Here is a 19,930-nt window from a genome sequence, read left to right as displayed (position 1 = left end):
TGAATTAGGGCTGGGGGTGGTGGGTTGGGGGCCGAATTTGGAGTGAGTAGGCTGCTGGCTGCTGCAGTCCAGCTAAAAAAATGTTGTCTAGGATAGCGTTTTATGTACTGAATTTTTTCTCAACATTTAGTACATAAACCGCGGCTTGGGACAGCGTTTTATGTAATTAATTTTTTTTTTTTTAAATTTTAAAAATCAGAAATACGAAATTAAAAAAAAAAAAAAAAAAAAGTCAACATGTAAAACGCTGTCCCAGGGTTTTACTTATTAAATTTTCTTAAAAAAAATATCAGGGTATTAAACGTTGTCTGAGACAGCATTTTACCCTATAAACTTAGTTTGATAAATAATTTGACCACAAGTCTATTTTAAAAAATTATTTTGTAATTAAGCTTAGTTTGGTTAATGGTTAATTATCCCCGACAGTCCCACTTCCACAGTCTCACTTATTTACTCTCTTCTAAACTGTACAACAACCAAAATGGGTATAAAAAAACGCAAAACACCCAAACAACCCACCACCACCGCCGCCGGCGAAACACCGCCAATAGGCCCCGGTGTCGAATTCCGCAACCCCGAAGACGACGCCTGGTACAACATTCAACTCCTTCTTCAAAACCAAACTTTACTCGTCAAATTCATCGAATTTCCAGACGACCACGACTTGGAATTCCACACCACTGAATTCTCCTCTTCCGCCGAAATTTCCGTATTCCGGCGACGATTCCGGCCGTTGACTTTGCAGTTAGAACCGTCGGATTGTGTAACGCTCAAAGTTGGTATGAGGGTTTGTGCTTTGATGAATTCCGTTATTTGCCGTGATGATCGCCGTTTTTATGACGCCATTGTTGAAGCGGTCTTTTCTCTCTCTTTAATTTGTCTAAAGTTTTATTCTTTTTGATGTTATGCTTTGTTTTGGTAGTATGACATTTATCTTATTTGATTATATGATTATAATAATGTTGTTGATAAGTAATCATAAGAGAAATATAATATTAGTGGATTAATTTAATAAAGAGGTTATTGAGATTAAGGGTTTGGTTTGTCCTGAAAATTGTGGATTGTTTGTGGTTTAGACTAATTTTGCCTTGGAATGAGTAACAAGGTTATACGACTACGCGTGTAGGGAGGTTTTGTTGACGGTGTTTGTGTTCGGGTTAGGTCGTTGATTTCGATGGCGTCCATATATTTTGAGACCTTTAAAAATTGGAACAATGTATGGTTTTTAAAGATCATGTTGTACCATTTTGGTGTTAAAGGCAGTTTTGACAAGGAGATTATTATACTAATGACTCGTTTGGTTAGTTTAAATCATGAGCATGATAATATATTGGGTTTTTCTAAGCTATGCCCCTTAGGTAGTCGAGTTTCTAAGGTATACCCATGCTTTTGCAAGTTTCTAAGTTGTGCCCCTCAACTCACTACCATTAATGAATGATACCCTTCTTGGGACTTCCACGTCACCTAAAGTTAACTATAAATTTAATAAAAAAAGACCTTAAAAGGTAAAGAAATGATAGGAGAAAGAAATCTTAGCCACCGCAACCCAAATAATGAAAACTGAAGCCACAAAACCACACTCTCAATTAACTTTTAAACAATTAATAAGGGTACATTTTAATATTTATAAGCAGTTAGAAGGGCACGGCTTAGAAACTTGAAAAAGCATGGGTACACCTTAGAAACTCGACTACCTTAGTGGTATAGCTTAGAAAAACCCTAATATATTTGTATATAATTTTATGAGGAAAGCTCTTGTTCATGGAATCATGGAGATAGAAAGAACACCCCTAGAAGTCTTCATAAATTTCCATTTACTATCAATAACACATTTATGGTGGTAATGAATGATAATGAAAATTTAGGAAGAAAATTAATAATGAACTACTAGCATTTATGTAGATATTGGCAAATTTCCTGTCTTTTAGTTGAGGTCTTCCTCCCTTTTTCACCAAAAAAAAAATGTAGATATTGGCAATTTTGCATGATATTTTCTTCACAAAGTAACTTTCAAAATCACGAGTAAAACTTACATTTGTTAGCACTTACCAAATGAGCCATAAAATGCACTCCGTATGACCGTAATATATATGTTTTTTCACAATTATTAAAAAGGAGTATCGGTATGGTCGTATGGCCATTGTACAGATCAACTCTACTGTTTCTATTTTACTCCGTACTTGGTTGCTACAGATTTAAACAAAATGAGATTGATTGCTAGATTCAAGGAAATATATCTAACTTTGGTAGTTTGATTTCTCTAGATTTACCATAGATTTGTTTTAAACTGCATTTAATTAACATTTCTTTACCAGTCTTAAAATTAGCATTTCTTAATCCGTCTTAAATAGGATATCATAAGATTTATAGTTTAATTGTAATTGGGGTCAAAACTTAACTGCGACTTTTTTGATGGACAGGGTATTTCATTCACTTTTGTATCTAGATTATGTGCTAGGATTTTATTTGATATAGTAGCCTTTTGTTATCTTGTTAGCTATTCATTCGAGAACTCGCATCATTTTGTTTGGGATTATGCTAAAACAGTAAGTAATGCATCATATGGACATGTGGGATATGGCTGATGTCTTTCTTCATTGTAATATCATTGCTATCAATTTAAACTTCCTAACTTGTTAGGTTCAATTAATTTAAAAGCTGTCCCAAGAGAAGGAAAGTGAATTTAAAGAGGAAATTATCATCAAGAATCAAGAACGATATTAAGATTATTAACCAATGAAAGATATACCAGGCTTTTTGTAGGATTTTCTGTTTCTAGTGAGGCAATAATGCAGCGTTCTTCATTTTCTTACGCTAAACATCTCAGTTCTCATAAGTTTGTTACTTTGTATCTATTAAAGTTGCTGGCTAGCAACACACTGCCCAGATAACAGTAAATTTTTGAACATCTCAAACTGGAGAATTAGATGCCTTCGTTAGGCAGAGAGGGTAATTTAAGTAGGTAGCCTTTCTTCATATGAGTTGAAGTGGTGCTGTTCTTTTGCTCCACTCTCAATTTTTAATGCTTCTATTCAACTTGTGCTTGGTCTTATCAAGATAAAATGTATCTTAAGTCTGCTTGGTGTTTATTTTTCTACCTGTATTCTGGAATAGGTGAAGCGTGAGGAGCATACTATTGTGGATGAAACAGAGAATTGCTCATGCACTGTTATTCTTTCATGGCTGCATGGTCCAAAAGCTGGGACACTGACAACAGCAAGAGTTGAAGATCTTTGCCCTATCCAGCCTCCTCGGCTTGATCCACGGGTTGCTTGCTTTTTGGAGCTAGCGAAGTGGAAGCAAGGAATAGCTTCACCTTGTTCTAAGTTGATCAGTGAGGATATAACACGTAAGGAAGAAAGTCCTACCTCTTTAAATTGCCAACGTCGGAATGTTATTCAGGCAAGTTGTTCATTTGCCGCTGGAATTATTCACTGTGCTAGTACTTGAATGAACCAGAGCTATTCTGATGGTATGAGTTTGATGGATTTTCCCTTAATATTCTGTAGGAATTGGAAGACGAAAGACATATGGGAAGTATAGTGCCATATGATGAAGGTTTGGAACTCATGCTTTGATTAGTGGTGTCGATTTCTTTTGCAAAGTCGAGTTTTGCCTTTCTGATTGTGCTGCCTGCGCAAAACAGGAAATATTGGCCATGAAAAGAATGAAGATGTAGATCTCGGAGGGGGAGGAGATAATGTTCATGCTAAGGAAAGGCTAGATGATGATAATTATTTCTACTCTTTGGATAAATTGGTGGCAGATGTGTGTAGTATTGGTTTGGGAGGGAGGGATAATGGAGAGACTGAAGTTGCAGATACAGAAGCACGCTATTTTGTTGTGGTTGAGAACTTGGAGAAGGAGATATCTCGTTCAACCATTGTGGAATTTGTATTAGAAGAGACTGGTCTTGAAATTGAAGCTTTTGTTTTCTTGAGTCTGTCTACAGAGCCATATACCAGAGGAGCCCTTGTGGTTGATCGTGCTGAGGATCTCGAGAGATTGTGTAATTTTCTGGTTAAACCAGACCAGATGATCACATCATCAAAGGGAAGGTACATAGAATTATCTCATTTGATCTCTAGAATGCCCATGATTTCAATGGATAATCTTCAGAATTTATTTCTTCACTTTACTACAATTTGATCTTTGCTCTTTGTTTTGGTTTTTGCCTTTAATAAGCACTTTTGTAGTTTTGTTTGCTGACAATTTGAAACCCACGGCACTTGCAAAGAGTGTGGCTGTATTTTTTTTTTTTTTTTTTTTTTTTTTTTTGCTACAGTTCAGTGAATTCACTCTACTTTTCTAATTAATGACAATTTGCTGCTTCAGGCCATGGATTGTGTCGGATACTTCAACGACTGAATCGGTGAGGCCTTCTTTTTGGTGTTTGGAACCAGATCTCAAGGTCAGAATCTCTTTTGATCTCAAGATTTTGGTCTTGTTCCACCACTGTTGTGTCTTATATCATCACTGCTATGACTTGTATTTTTTTCATTGAGCATTTACTCATTTACTGATTTACAGGACGAAAGGCAGCAGTCAGCTGGTGATGGATTGAGAGTTGTTCAGTCAGGAAGTGAGGAATACAGCAAGGCAGAGAAGCTAAGGGATTTATATCTGGCTTTCACTACCCATCAACAGCAATTGTCCAAAAGGCTGGCCTTGGAGGAGCAACGCATCCTGGATGCCTAACACGAGTATTGTGTAGAATCTTACAAACTGAATGCAGTATCTATGATGGAAGCATAGATACCCTGTTCATATTAAGTTAACCAAACTGTTCAGTAATGTTTGTAATCAATGTTATCACGGCCTGAAGTATTCCGGATAGCACTATAGAAGTAGAGATACACAGCCCAAGCCTTTAGTGAATTATGTGAGCTGCATAGTACATTAAATCGAGCACTGTTTTACCTGAAGTTGTAGATGTGCATATGGCGTTGTAATGACTGATTGATTATGCTAGTAGTTGTATATGTATATGCTTCGTTTATCAGTGTTATCTCTGATGCTTCTCTTGCTTCTTTAAAGATTTTTCTTCTGCAAATACAAGAACAAACGCTTTTGTTTACAATATTGCTGAGGTACTAACTCTGTTTTTTACTGTTTTATTTCGACACTATATGCACAACAATTTAATTGTCTTTTGTTAGTCATTCTACTTTGGTCTTCCCCCCTCTATTTCCTTAATAATTTAGGATAGTAACGGTTGTCCCATTTTAAAGTGAAACTGAGTGAACTAAAAATATGTATGGAAAGTAGTAAGCATTATTAAGTGATGGGGTTATAAAAATTATTGTGTAGGGAAAATAATTCATATGTGAGTTGGAACTAGTTGTCCCATTTTAAGGAAATAGAGGAAGATTATTGACTAACATATAATATTAGTGTGTTACTTTACCTATTACCAATTAGGTTTAAGGTGAAATCCCACTGGATTTATATGTTATATGTGATCACACTCTATCTAAGAATTGTTAATTTTCTATGAAGATGAAAATTATTGTGACGATTTATTGGCTCTTCTAGTTTGTGTCATGAGACAAAGTTGGTTTCCTTGTGCCCTAAGATAGGGATAAAAATGAATTTGAGTTTGGCTTTGCTCTAAAAATCTTAATCATGATTAAAGTGAATTGTTAATGGATTTGAGTTTGATTTTACTTCAAAAACCTAATACTTGATAAGAGGTGTTTTTCCATAAGAAAAAACAAAATAGGTTTGAAAAGAACATCATCAAGTTGTATTGATATGTTAGCAATGTTAGAGGCATTAAATATAATTAGGGATATCAATGGGGCGGGGGCGGGACGGATGTTGGCCTTCCCATCCCCATCCCCATCCCTATCCCACAGCGGGTCAAATCCCTATCCCCGCCTCGGCGAGTACAATTCCAAGATCATCCCCACCCCACCACCCACTTGGATATCCACCTACCAAATCCCCACCCAAGATCCACCTAATCCTCACTTCCCAAATACAACAATACTACATAATATAGATTATAATAAAAGAAAAAATCATTGTCAATATTACACTTTTTCTTTTTACTACTTTATTTTACTTAATTTTTTTGTTTTATAAAATAGTATAAAAGTGTATAATTTTATTTTTTAAAAATATATGGATATAGGTATGGGACAGTTACGAAGTGGGGCGGGGATGGGGCAGGTACAACCTAAAATCCACCCCCGCCCCATCACCCATGACGGGTATGGTTTTTATCCCTATCCCTACCCACCACCCGCCAAACCGTGACTCATCCCAGATATAATCAATATATTAGGAGCATGATAGGTTTATGATTAATTATTTTAAGATACAATGTACGATTTAATGAGTAAAGATATGATATTTAATATTATCGTAGGGGAAATTGTATGATGTTAGGAATGTTTAATTGAGAGTAACTAAGAATTCTTGATTATGAATATTTGATGATTTTTTCAATAATATAAAAAAGCTATAATATTAAATTGTTACCTAAAACTTGTCATGGTATCAGAGTAAATGATCTTAATCTATTGTCAACACTTAATAAAATAGGGTTCAATGATTTGAAGAATGCAAGATGAAAGTGATTTGAAGACTTGTTTGGATTAAGTAGCCCTATAGAATTGCAATTGCCTAAGCACGGGCCATTTGGCCTGGCCTCATGTTGGAAATCAAAAGAATGCCCAACAATAAAAATTGTGACATTTCCACATCGCAAGATTAAAGGTAGCTCACATGTGTAGGAGAACATTAAAAAAATAACCATAATTGAGTTGAAACTAGTTATCTCACATTGAAGAGAATGACTAGTATATAAAAATAGTAAGACTACTCCACGGCTCCACCTATCACCAATTACCTTTAGATTGGAATTTTGCCAGATTTATATGTGGCAAACTTTCCGTGGGCTTGTACTCGACTACTCGGCCTAGTTAAATAAAAAAAATTACCTACAAATTTTTGATGGTTAATTGGTTACCTTAGTTAAATAAAGGAATTTCAATTTGACCCAATTAGCATTTGAAGTTTGAAGTAAAACATATTGTCCCTTGTTTGTCCATAAAAACCAATGAGAATTTGCCACATTACAAAAATACGTACAACTCAAACCCTTCAAAAGTTAACGTCCCTCACATGTCCTTTTCTTCCTCTTCCTCTCATAATTTAGAAAACCAAAAAAAATTAAAAATCCAAAAAAAAAAAAGAGGGGTTGGGATGTTCTAAGATTCCAACCTCAAAAAGCCAGAAACTTTAACTTCAATCAAATTCATAATCTTGCAGATCAATAAAACAAAAACAAAAAAAAAAAAAAACCCGATTATTCCAAATTCAAGCAACTTTTTTGGTTTAATTTTAGAGGTAATTTGCTCAATTCTGCTTTACCCAGAATCTAAAATCTTCAAAGTTTCTATCTTTTGACTTATTTTTGTATGTTTCTTTGTTCAATTGTTGATTATATTCATGTTACAATGATGCATAATAAGAAGAAAAAGATGGGTATGAAGAAAAATTTGATGGGTATTATAATAATAATGTTATGGAGTATAAGAATATTAAAAGGAGTAAATGGGTTAAGATTTGTGATTGATAGAACAGAATGCTTTTCTCATAAGGTTGAATATGAAGGTGATACTCTTCATTTTTCCTTTGTTGTTATCAAAGCTGATACCCCTTGGCATCGTGACAATGAAGGTGGTGTTGATCTTGTGGTATTTTCTTCTTCTTTATCTCCTTACTTTAATTTTTTTTTAAAATTTTGTTTATAGGTTTTGTTGAATTTGCCTTTTATTTATGGAATTTTATGTTCAAGACTTTATTTTGTTGATGGGTTTTGGTTTAATTTATGATTTTGGCATTGCATTTTTATTTACTTACCTTATGTTAGGGAAACACCAATTGAATTGTGTTTGGATTTGGAATTAGTTTTTATTAGGTATGTAAAATTGTAAACTATCATTGCTGTCGAAGGCGGTTTTGATTAGGTTCTTGTGTTATTGTTTGAATGTTGTTTCATGTAGTGTTGCTTGGTTATTAAAATAGAGAGGATTATTGTATAGATAGTGAAAAGGGAGATGGTGTAATTGTAAATCCATGTGATATCCTTTTTTTTTTGTGAATTTTGTTTGAACTAAAGTTGCTACTTTAGCCATTAGCATCAATTAGAACCTAAGGAACAGTGAACAATAATGGTTTCTTTTGATGAGAGGCGAGACCCAATATAACTTCTCATCTATGGTCAAACTGACAAACCCCACGCTTCATCTCTACATAGGAAATAACAGTTAATAAGGTGGTGTGGTGGAGTGTGTAGGAGGAAATTGTTGTTGGTTTTATTGTGATGGACAAGTTAGTGGTTGGCTGTGAGGATTGAGGAGCTTATAAACCATCCAATTTAGAGGTAGTCAACCCCTTATTGTGTTTTCCAGTAAGTAAATGTTAGGAACATTAATAATGCTAGGATTTGATTTTTGTATAAGTCATTATGACTTAGCAATGTGTTGGTGAAGAAACTTTCAGAGTTGGTAGCTTTCTCCTCTGTAATGTATGGCTTATAGTAGTTGATGACTGATTTCAAAACCTATTTTTGACTTTTTCAAGATTTTTGATCCTATCTTCTATATTTTTTTCCATATGAGAGATCAAAGTTATTTTCAAGATTTAATAACTTTTCAAGTACATAGAATGAATTTAAGATTTTCTATGTTTATTAAGGAAACAGTAATCAATATGGTTATTGTTTCTAAGGTGTTGGCATCTACATGAAATATGAGTAGTTGTGCTTACAACTTACAAGTTGTATGGGCCATGCTATCATAAAAGTCTTAGCTTACATACATGTCTCACCTAGAAGGTTCAAACCAGATTCTCAATTTGGAAAAGACATGAAAGTAATTTCACTTTGGTTTCCCCTAGAGCATCTTAGATTGCTTTTTTTTTTTTTTTTTTTTTTTTTAGAATAGTGGAGTGAACAAGGAATTAAGAAAATTCTTTTCTTGTTGCATGAGGAATGTGAATACTGTATTTTCTTATCATGTTTCAATGGATTAAGAAAATGCATTCTATTAGTTAGTCAATAAAATTAACCTTTGCAAATTCTATGAATGGTGCTTCAATCAATCAATCAAAGCCTTAATCCCATAAGTGGGGTCGGCTACATGAATCAAAAGTGATTATTCCGTATAGTTATCCACACAAATTTTCCTCCTCCACCCCTTACGGTCAAATAACTCATTCTCATGCACATCCATATGCTTCATATCCTTCCTAACTCCTTCCAACTAAGTCATTTTCGGTCTCCCTCTACCTCGTTTAACATGAACGGTGCATGTATGATAAATATAATGATAATATGATATTTGTATTGAAAATAGTTAGGTAGACCCTTAAGCAAATAAAAATCAGCAAATTTGTTTTTTATGGCTATGTAGGGTGGCTCGTCTATTAAGGCTGAAATACGACCCGGAAGATCCCATTGTTCGTCTCCCATGACATCACATAACTAAGAGTCGTGAAAACGGATCTTCCTAACAAAGTCATAGGGTGTTCATAGGGTTTCCTAATTAAAGTTTTGATTTTTGTGTACTTACTAGAGAGTGCTATCGGCATCTTGTAAATAAAAGAAGCTAAGAAAAGAAAGCCCTTCCCAAAAGAAAAAGAAAATAACACAGTTCGTGCATGAATATAAGTTTGGTGTCCAACCATACAATTCTTTTCTACACATAATTACATGCTTTCATTCCACATAACATTTAATTCCCATGATCAAAAACAGAATCTAAATAAATAATGCATACAAGAACAAAATAATTCTAATTTATATGCCCAATTATTGCCTACCCAATCACAAAACATGCTTTGCTTTTAAAGCTTTTAACACATAATTCATACCTTTATCTTTTGCTTTCCCGCAAAACGAGCAAACTAAAACTATTTTAGAATTTCTTTTTAACCAAATTAATTTCGAAAATCACCAAAAATAATTGAATATTTTCGACCCCCTCTAATAAAAAATTTCGAACACTTTCAAAAAAAAAAAAAAAAAATATTTCGGACCTTCCAAAATTAAAAAAAATTCGGACCCCTTCATTAAAAAAAAAATCGGACATAATTTAAAAAAAAAAAAAAAAATCGAACCACATTAGATTAAATGAGTAATTTAAATCCGAAAAATAATTTCAATTCAAAGCTTCCAAAATGACCTTTAAAATAAACACTTGGCCAAGTTTAACGCAAGGTACCTTGAAACACATTTTTGGCTTTAGTGGTAATTAAAATCCAACCAAAGCTCCAAGATACCACTATAATTTTATCTCAGATTTCCAAATTAAGCATTAATGGATATCATACTACAACCTTGACCAAGGAAATATCTTTTCGAATAATTCCTCTTTTATCTCTTAACATCTTAGATGGATTGGAATTGATTGGACCCCCCGGCCCATCTCTTTTAGTATATGTGACGTTAGGGGATGACCTTTTAATACAATCACATAAAAAGCTCCAGGGGTTCCATAATTTAAAGAAGATATTTGTTAGAGTAGTTTGTTGTACTTGATTTCTTTCTCTCCCTCTCTTTTATAGAAAGAAATTCAGGCTGGATTATAAACCTCATTATAACCATGATCCGCACTAACGCAATACATGATAATAAATTGCTAACTTGTTAATAAAATATAGCAATGTGGGCATTCAAGCCTAATTTCTGACTGTAGAGGTCCTTTTTTCTCAACAAATCACCTTGACAGACCACCACATCCCAGTCAAGTACTTTGTGAAGAAAACACAGTAAATGTGTAAAGTATCTTAAGTGTGGATAATGATACTGATACAATTGATTCCTTTGCCCTAATCGAGGATGAGGTCCTAAATCCCAGAGGTCACATTATTGGTGGAAGCAATTCTATAAATGATGAATTTTATAGCACAGAAGACTGGCAGTTTTATTGGAAATTGGGTGTCATTTGGGACCTCAAAGAACGCTGAATGAGTCATATGAGTAGGCTGATGAGAAAACAGTCGTCTTTCTGCCAAAGTGTAGGTATGTATTTTGTTTTGGTTGGAGGAGAAAGGAGGTGTGGTTATCAAGGATAACTTTGAGTGATGGCACTTATAGCAACTCATGCCCCATGCAGCCGGGGTAGTAGTTTCATAATGTGTCTACTTGCTATCCCACTTGTGTGATTTACATCTTTTTGGGGTAAAAAATACCCCAGACACGTGGCCCTATGACCAAGCGACACGTGGCACCCAACCATTGGTCAGCAGGGCTCCAATCCCCTGCTGACACGTGTCCAATGAACCCTAAATGGGGAACCAAGACTCCCCACTATAAATAGTGGAAGGATCCTCATTAATGGGTATTCATAAATACATACACCAACCTTGAGCAATATTAATTGCAGAATTCTCCCATTACGTGAGAAGTAATTCCACTATTTACGCACACTTTTCCTCCTGTACGTAAATGACTTGATCGTCTTTGGCGGAGCTCCGCCCAACCGGAGACTTCGTGGTTTTGCAGGTACAAGTGTTGAAGGGCATTCTCGGAATTGTAACTCTCCCGTAGGACACATCAAAAAACCCCGAAACAACATCTATATGAGCCTTGTTCCCCCGCTCTAACACAAATAAAGCCTTTGGTTTCATGGAACTTGTATTTGATGCTCTATATACAAATGGTCTATGGTTTTGATTTGTAACCAAAAGCGAAATTGTAGTTTCAATCCAAACTCCCCCTTACAAGGCTTTTAGTTAAAAAGCCCGGTAAGATTTTTTATTTTTATACGTGCAATTTAATAATGATTCAATATTATTTTTTAATTGAACTTCATGCTTTGGAAAGATTATTATTAAAAAAATGTGGCAAACTTTTCTCTTACTCTTTATTGGCATATTGTCTTGATGCTAGGTGAAAGGACCTGATGGTGAACAAATCCATGACACTCGTGACAAAACTAGTGAGAAGTTTGAGTTTATCGCCCACAAGAAGGGGGTCTACAACTTTTGCTTTACCAATGGGTCCCCGTATCATGAAACCATAGATTTTGATGTGCTTGCCGGTCACTATGGATATGTTGACCATCATGCAAAAGATGGTAATAGCTCAATACATTGCCTTATTTGAACAATTTTTTTCTACTGTTTCATTTAAGGAAAATCTTATGAGACCAATGTGACAATTTGCAGAGCATTTGAGTCCAGTGTATGAACAGATTAATAAATTAGAGGAGGCTCTTTACAACATACAGTTTGAACAGCACTGGTTGGAGGCTGAGACCGATCGCCAAGCAATAAGTACGTTCTTTGGGAACATATTTTTATTCCAAATCATGCTTTATTTAATAAAAATTTTGTTTCCTGTGTATTCCAAAAGTGAACCTTAAAGTAACTATAAATAGGTTTAGATCAAAATTTCCAAAATTAGACCTTTGCCAAAAATACGCAATTATCAGGAAAATGTTATTTTATGAATACTATTATTATTCGTGAGAGACAGTATTAGATTAGTTCATCTTTTAGGCCCTGCAAGCTATATATATATTTCAGACTTGTTTTTAGTCCCGTGCCAATTTTGATTAAACATTAAGTGAACTATACCATGAACTTGTGACTATGTATTGTTTGATGTAAAATTCAGCTAAGAGCTGTTATCTATGCTTATGCATAATAAAATTGAAATTGGATGTTGTAATCCCCATTTTGCACTTGCCTAGAATTTGCTTCCCTATCTTGGAAGTTATATGACCAAATAAAATCCTAAATTGCATGTTTTTTACAAGAAAAATAACTAATAATTTGTCTTTGTAAACTCTGTTAAGGATAGGCAAGAATCAGTTTTATGCATTAGAGAGTGAAACTTATAAAGAGTTAAAGTTATCTCTTGCTCGTTGTAGAACGAGCTGTAAATTGATATACCGAATTCTCCCTTATCGTTTAGCTTAGTTTATGTATGTTTAAGATTTTCTCTCTCCCCGCATACTTAAAAAAAATGTAGTTCTTGTGTACATTGTTAACAACATGAGAAATATGACTTGAAATTTGCCTGATTTGGATGCAGTTAACGAAGGAATGAGCAAAAGAGCAATCCATAAGGCAATCTATGAATCAGCAGCACTTATTGGGGCGAGTGTTCTCCAAGTCTATCTGCTCAAACACCTGTTTGAACGCAAGCTTGGGACATCCAGAGTTTAGTGTTTTGTTGGTGAATGAATACATGTTGCCCCCAATTTTAGAGCAGCTTCATATAGTTCCCACTTTTGTGCTTTTGCCATTCCTTACTTTTTCCCTTCTTGTTATTTTGGTAGTTCAAAGTTGAAGTTTTGGCGGCAATTATCACTATATGTTGATTTATTTTATTTTTTTTTTCTTTTCTTTAGGTTTCGGTTTCTTGTAGTCTGTAACATGTGTTGTACTAGTATCAAGTATATCTTGTATCTCTATTTATATTTGGTTAGCCGCACTCTCTTGAGATGTTAGTTGGATGTGCAAATGCACTTGAAAAGTCTCACAAAAGTGTTTCATGATTTCATATACTCAATTGATATTATGCTATTTCTAATTTATATTTATGGTTTTATATAGACATATAGTAAAGCAATCTAGCCCATGTCAAAACTTTTGTTTAGATCTCCTTGTTTCCGGTTGTTTTCATTTTATATTAATGTCCACATATATATTAATGTCCATAATTAATATTCATAATTATTATTAATGTCCGTAATTAATGTTCATAATTATTATTATTAATGGCAAAAGCTAACGAACGACAAGATAAATTAAAGTAGAAATATTAACTTGAAATACTCCATAAACATTAATTACATTGATCACCGTGTGATTTTGGCATGTATTTTCAAATTAATACTCCGTACCATTTTAGGAACTATTTTAAAGGGTTATTTAACGCCCCGGAGGCGTTCGTTAGCAAGATCTAATGAGTATTGCATTTCATTTTTTATACCTTTGTGATAAACAAAATTTATGAACAGTATTATAGGAAAAGATGAGCAATTAGGCCCCTACTAATTAATGATTAGCTGCCACTCTTAAACAGTCTAATACAAGATGATGGAATTTGAAGTTGAAAACCATCACTTTTCACCTGTCAATGATAGTAACACAAAACCAACTGTTTAATAATCCAGCTGATGGACTTGCACTCACCATTCAGGTTAATTGCAATTTACAATGGATCCAATTCCATTTTCGGAATCAACATTCAGCTTATTATTACTTAAAATCAAGAATAGACAGAAACTTAAAGATGAGATACAAAGAATACAGCTTATGCCCCCATTCAATTGGTCGTTCCTAGTACAACATAAAACAAATACTATCATATCATCTAAACTTCCAAATGCGAAGTAAGGAAAAAAAAAAACAAACACCAAAAGCTACCGAAGTATGAAAACATTTGTACCACTATTAATTTTATTTTATTTTAAAAAAATGCTTGCATTATTGGAGCCATATAAAGGGCATAAAAAATGTCATAAATGACAGGTTGCATACAACTTATTTCTAACAGCTCCTCCAACATTGTGATGAGCTAAGTCCTCAATAAGCCTGCAATTTAAAAGCATAATACAACACATTTCAGAGTTCTCTCCCAGTCAGATTTATTTTGTATCCTTCACTAAATGATACTATATACTGCTGGAATTTCTATTTCAGAAAGTACAGAACTATTTAAGGGCCAAAAGCAGGAATGAAGATGCCCAAACCTTAATGATATATTATTCAAAACTGCAATGAGTGAGGACTATTGCTTGGGGTTACCTTAAATATCAAGTCTTAGAAAAGCTCTACAACAAGAGCAAATGCACCACCTCCACCATTACAAACACCAGCAACACCATATTTCCCACTTTTCTGTTGTAGTACTGTAAAAAGCAATGCAATTACATCAGGAAAGAGTCAATAACAACTCTGTAAAAAGATACAGCCAACCAAAAAAGGGTTGCATTAAGATACTTTTGATAACTCGTTTTAACCTAATATACCCACTATTCATTGTATGAGGATAACAAAATTGTAACTGTGGCAAATGAAATGATTTTGAGGTACATTTTTGCACCAAACTATACAAACATACACCGTAAAAAGCAATTAGAGTTATACCCCCAAGAGTGTCATGATGATTCGTGCTCCACTGCACCCAAGAGGGTGTCCCAAAGACACGGCTCCACCATGCACATTTACTTTTTCCTACAGAATTGAAGGTAGAAAGTCAACAAACACCATCAAGTCGGGGAGATGGTAGTATTCTTCAAGACATGGCTGATGAAATAAACGGGGAGCTGGCAGCCGTCTCTTTCAGCAAGAAGAACAACACTAAGAGCATGATCAGAGACGGCATGTATAACACTTCCTTTGACAGAGGGATGATAAGCCTTGGCAAGGAGTGCAAGTGTTCCTTTAACTTTTAGAAGGCCGCCTCTACATCCGTCCCCCCATTCAAACATAGTCTTCTTCTTGACTGCTTGGAAGAAATAGAGGCACTTGTCGCCTAACCGACTGAGGAATCTCCCCAATGCCTCCAAACAACCTGTTAATTTTTAAACTTCCTTTACAGTGCGGGGAGACTGCATGTCTATGACCTCCTGTATTTTTTCTAGATTGGCCTCTATCCCCTTTGATCAATCAGAAATCCGAGGAACTTCCCAGACTCAACACCAAAAACACATTTTTTGGGATTTAGCATGAACTGGTGCCGCCTGAGTGTGGCGAATGTTTCTCGGAGATCTGTAAGATGGTCCATTTGGAGTTTGGATTTGACTATCATATCATCAATATATGCCTCCACATTCCTTCCTATTTGATTAATGAAGACTGTATTAATCATTCTTTGGAAGGTAGCAGGCGCATTCTTTAAACCAAATGGCATCACTGCGTAGCAGAATAACCCTTGATCAGTGACGAATGCCGTCTTTTCTTGATCTTTCTTCCACAGGGGTATCTGGTGGAAGCCTGAATAGGCGTCCATGAAGCTCATCAAAGCATGGCCGGCTGTAGAGTCGACCAGACTCTCGATCTTTGGGAAAGGATAGCTATCCTTCGGACATGCCTTGTTCAAGTCTGTGTAGTCTACACACATGCGCCAGGTTTTATTTGGCTTTTTTACAAGCACAAAATTGACAAACCAATCAGGGAAGTAGCATTACCGAATGAAACCCGCATCTAACAATTTTTCCACCTCAGCGGCTGCCGCCTGGCTTCTTTCTTCACCATGGTTCCTCTTCTTTTGCCTTACCGGCTTCTTTTTGGGATCCATAGCAAGTTTGTGGACGGCTAGATCCGGGCTGATGCCTGGCATCTCGTCCACTTCAAAGGCAAAGATGTTTTTGAATTCTTTCAACAAGTGGTGCAAGTCTGCACCAAGTTCAGCAAAAGCAGGCGTCCCGACCTTAACAGTCCGGTCGGGACGAGAGCCATCTAGGACGATGTCCATGTGTTCACCAGCCGGCTGGGGACGGAGTTCATCCGGCCTTTGACCAGTCAGTGATTGCTATTGCCTGTCTTTTTTCTTGACCATCATTTGGTTGGCCTTTCTCTTCTTGCCGGCTGCTGTTGCAGCAGGCGTGACTTCCTTGACTTGGTCAAGGTCAGTTGTTTCTCTACTGGGGCCGGCTGTGACCACAGTGGGCTTGACATCAGAGAGGTAGCACTCCCTGGCCATCTTCTGGTCTCCTCGTAGGGAGCCTACTATTCCATCATCCCTCTCAAACTTGAGAAGCATAAGAGAAGGGATGATAACAGCTTTGGATTCATTCAGGGTAAGGCGCCCCAAAATCATGTTGTAAGCCGTCAGTTCTTCAAAAACTAAGAACCGGACCACCATGTGGCGTCCCTCCCCCTTCTCGCCAAGTCAAATGGGTAAGTCTATTCGTCCTACCGGATGTACCACACCACCCCCAAATCCTACTAAGGGATGAGAGACCTGGTGCATACTTTCGGGCTTGTACCTGAGCTTGGCCAGGCACTTGTGACTAATGAGATCAGACGAGCTCCCAGTGTCAATGAGGATCCGGCCAACTCTTTAGTTGGCCATTTTGCATTCGATGACAATAGGATCATCATGTGGCCTCTTGATTATGCCCTTGTCCTCCTCAGTGATAACGACTTCGGGGAAGTAGCCCTTGGACGTCTGTCCCTCATCGACTAAGTTAACATCGAGGCACCTGACATAGTCTTTATTGCCCCGGATGGTAGGGCCGCCTCTAGCAAAGCCGCCTGCTATTGTATAGATCGGAGTTTCATCCGTATCCGAGCTATTAGCAGAGTGGGGCTTCTTCTTGGACGACTGTCCAGGGTTAGTCTGCAAGGTAACCTTGGACCTCAAGATATAAGACTTGAGGACTCCTTTATCAGCCAGACGGTCCAACAACCGCTTGAGGCTATAGCATTTGTTGGTGTCGTGGCCAACATCCTCATGGTAGTGGCAGTATTTGGTTTTGTTCCGATTTTTGGCAGAACCCTTCATAGGTGCCGGCTTGTCAATAGAGACCCGGTACTTTAATTTATCTCCATGAGGATGGAGTAACAGTCTTTATTGAATTCGTACTTTGGGGAGTACGTCTTCGCTTCTTTCTTTTTCTTCTAGGACACGGCTGTTCAGAGGATTCAGCCACCCAGACTTGTTTTCTTTTCTTTTCTTCTTTCTTAGCCGGCCTTGATGGTCGACTCTCTTTTTTGTCAGACCTCTTTGAGTCCGACTGCTTACTGATGTTGAAGAGCTCGGTCGCCTGTATATAGGCGTCCGCCTCCATCAGTGCCTCTTGGAGGGTAGCCACCCTCTTTCTGAAGAGATCGAACTTGAAGGCCGACCTGTCCTTCAGACCTTTGAAAAAATCTGTGTAAGCTACCTCATCAAACAGCCCTTGAATCTGAATTTTTATCAGATTGAAGCGCCTGATATATGAGCACAGCCTCTCCTTCTCATCCTGCTGTATGGCTCCCAAGTTAAGACTTGTCTTCTTTGCAGGGATATTCATTGAGAAGTTTGACGCGAACAAGTATGCCAGCGTCTTAAAGTTATTGATGCATTCGGCCGGCAGGTTGCCGAACCATTGCTGGGCGACACCCTTCAATGTGGCCGGGAAGCATCTACACCAAGTAGAATCATCCAACCCTTGTAGATACATAAGGTTGGTGTATGCCATCAGGTGGTCTTCTGGGTTGGAGGTACCATCATAAGTGCCTACCAACACATTCTTCACCTTGGCCGGCTGTGCGGCCTCAGTTATTTCCTTGGAGAAAGCTAAAGGCTGTTCCCCAGGTTTTAGCAGTTGGAGGCTGGATATTGGGTGCCGCCTGCCCCCCGAAGAGGGTAGGCTGCACATAAGGTGGTCCATACGACATGTATGGCTGTTAAGGCACATACGGGGCCTGGAACATCTGAGGACTAGAATGGGTGGATAGACCGCTTGTCTGGTCTTCTTGGTTTGATTGAGAATACCTCAGCGAGGCATTCTGAAAACTGTCATTGAAGTTCGACATGGAGGCCAACTCTGACAGTTGCATATTCTTCTTTTGCTGGATTATCATCCGAGCATCAGAATATGTTTTCTGGGAACCATCCGGCTGTATATGCCGGATGGCCTTCCTCTGCCCTGGCTCAGGGAACCGCAGTTCAGCCAGGTTTATCAAAGGCTTCTGTCCCTCCCTTGGTTTAGGGTAAGGAGTGGCCTCTCGGCTATTGACCGGCTTTTTCCTCCTAGAATAAGAGGGCTTCTTGGCTGATTGTTCCTTGGTAGGGACAACCGTCCGTTTATCAATAAGATCCTTTATCTCCCCTTTGAAACTGGTCATGAGGGTCATGAGCTCATTTCTAGTGATGGGGGTGGATCCTTCGGCCGCCTGAGGTTGACCTGTCGGCTGGCCGACTGTTTCACTGGAGCCTGCCTGGTCAGTGTTCCGTTCCCTCCTTTCGGTGGGTCAAATGCGGCGTGTCTTGAGGGACCCGTTAGGGGCCGTATGAGTGGCGACTTCATAGTTGTCATCTGTATCTTGGTCTGAGAAGACCTAGACGTCGGCCGTAGGCCGTTTCTCATTAAGAGGTGGTACAGGTTCTTGTGAAGTCATCTTTGAAGAACTCTCCCCACAGACGGCGCCAAATGTTTTGGGGTTTTTTTATGTCCTTCAGGAGAATTACAACACCAAGATTGACCTCTAGCTGCCTGTACATGCAAAACAATGGAGACTCCGGTGGGTGGGAGCTCCGCCTCCGACGATCAAGTTAGAACGTGTATGAGGAGTAAAGTGTGGAAAATAATGGGGTCTCTCTCGGATTCCAAGAGAGAATCTGCAATGTGTAATTGCTCAGTTCGAGGTGTCAGGTGTCTGACTTTCTCTAATGGAGAGTTAATGTGTATTAAATATTTCTAAATACCATCTCCTAAAAGGAAAACATCTTCCTTTTATAGGGTGTTGGAAAACGTGCCCAATACTAGGTTTCAGTAAACCTAGGGCTGATTGGGCTTTGCCTGGAACTTTGTGCCGTAGGAAGCCAGTTGCTCAGTTAGCAATTCGGCCTGCCACGTGTCGTGACCTGATTGGTCCACCTTAGACATATCACGAGGTGACACGTGGTGGACTCTGATCGGTCCACGTGGAAGACACGTGGCAGGATATCATTGGTCCACGTGGCGGGGAAAAAATCCCCTAATCACTTTGTTTTCTGCTTTGCTTTGAACAAGGGAATGGGAAGGAGGGCCACCTTTGCCACATGGGGTAATTTGTGTTTAAGTTTCTAAGTTGGAGAGCGAGAATGGTCGTAGTGTTGTACTTGTACTTTGTAGGACGTGATAAACGATTTCAATATCAACAATTTCAATTTTCTAATTGGGTGATCTTCGTTATCTTGTGATTTTGTTGTCTCCGTCTTCAAATATTTGCTTTAGTGTTAAGATTTGAGATCGAATTTTGTGTTCAT

General features: G+C 37.4%; 2 protein-coding genes and 1 long non-coding RNA gene across 3 annotated transcripts; 2 read left to right on the top strand and 1 right to left on the bottom strand.

Moving 5' to 3' along the window:
- Positions 1-286: 286 nt before the first annotated feature.
- LOC110727310 lies at positions 287-5,062 on the top strand. Its single transcript, XM_021906874.1, has 6 exons — positions 287-856; positions 3,115-3,402; positions 3,510-3,558; positions 3,647-4,058; positions 4,336-4,411; positions 4,531-5,062. Exons 1-6 carry the CDS (start codon positions 482-484, stop codon positions 4,696-4,698), a joined length of 1,368 nt encoding a protein of 455 aa, XP_021762566.1. The 5' UTR covers positions 287-481; the 3' UTR covers positions 4,699-5,062.
- Positions 5,063-7,001: 1,939 nt separating this feature from the next.
- Positions 7,002-13,505, top strand: LOC110727309 (transmembrane emp24 domain-containing protein p24beta2-like). The gene is made up of 5 exons (XM_021906873.1): positions 7,002-7,356; positions 7,476-7,706; positions 11,906-12,092; positions 12,184-12,291; positions 13,055-13,505. The coding sequence occupies exons 2-5, from the start codon at positions 7,491-7,493 to the stop codon at positions 13,186-13,188; spliced, it is 645 nt and encodes a 214-aa protein (XP_021762565.1). The 5' UTR covers positions 7,002-7,356; positions 7,476-7,490; the 3' UTR covers positions 13,189-13,505.
- A 680-nt stretch (positions 13,506-14,185) lies between these two features.
- LOC110727293 lies at positions 14,186-14,866 on the bottom strand. Its single transcript, XR_002512514.1, has 2 exons — positions 14,776-14,866; positions 14,186-14,562 (listed from the first exon to the last, which is right to left on the bottom strand). It is a non-coding gene; the product is annotated as an uncharacterized LOC110727293 (long non-coding RNA).
- Between the last annotated feature and the right edge of the window lie 5,064 nt (positions 14,867-19,930).

The sequence above is a fragment of the Chenopodium quinoa genome, unplaced genomic scaffold, assembly GCF_001683475.1.
Source record: "Chenopodium quinoa cultivar QQ74 unplaced genomic scaffold, ASM168347v1, whole genome shotgun sequence".
In the NCBI taxonomy this organism is placed as follows: Eukaryota; Viridiplantae; Streptophyta; class Magnoliopsida; order Caryophyllales; family Amaranthaceae; genus Chenopodium; species Chenopodium quinoa.
Note: the sequence above shows the minus strand (reverse complement) of the source record. Positions and strands in the feature narration are given on the sequence as shown.

Coding starts and splice junctions, on each gene's coding strand:
- LOC110727310 (XM_021906874.1), top strand. CDS start 482: ATGGGTATAAAAAAACGCAAAACACCCAAACAACCCACCACCACCGCC. Junction 857..3,114: donor ATGACGCCATTGTTGAAGCG/GTCTTTTCTCTC, acceptor ATTCTGGAATAG/GTGAAGCGTGAGGAGCATAC. Junction 4,412..4,530: donor GTTTGGAACCAGATCTCAAG/GTCAGAATCTCT, acceptor ACTGATTTACAG/GACGAAAGGCAGCAGTCAGC.
- LOC110727309 (XM_021906873.1), top strand. CDS start 7,491: ATGGGTATGAAGAAAAATTTGATGGGTATTATAATAATAATGTTATGG. Junction 12,093..12,183: donor TGACCATCATGCAAAAGATG/GTAATAGCTCAA, acceptor GACAATTTGCAG/AGCATTTGAGTCCAGTGTAT. Junction 12,292..13,054: donor GACCGATCGCCAAGCAATAA/GTACGTTCTTTG, acceptor ATTTGGATGCAG/TTAACGAAGGAATGAGCAAA.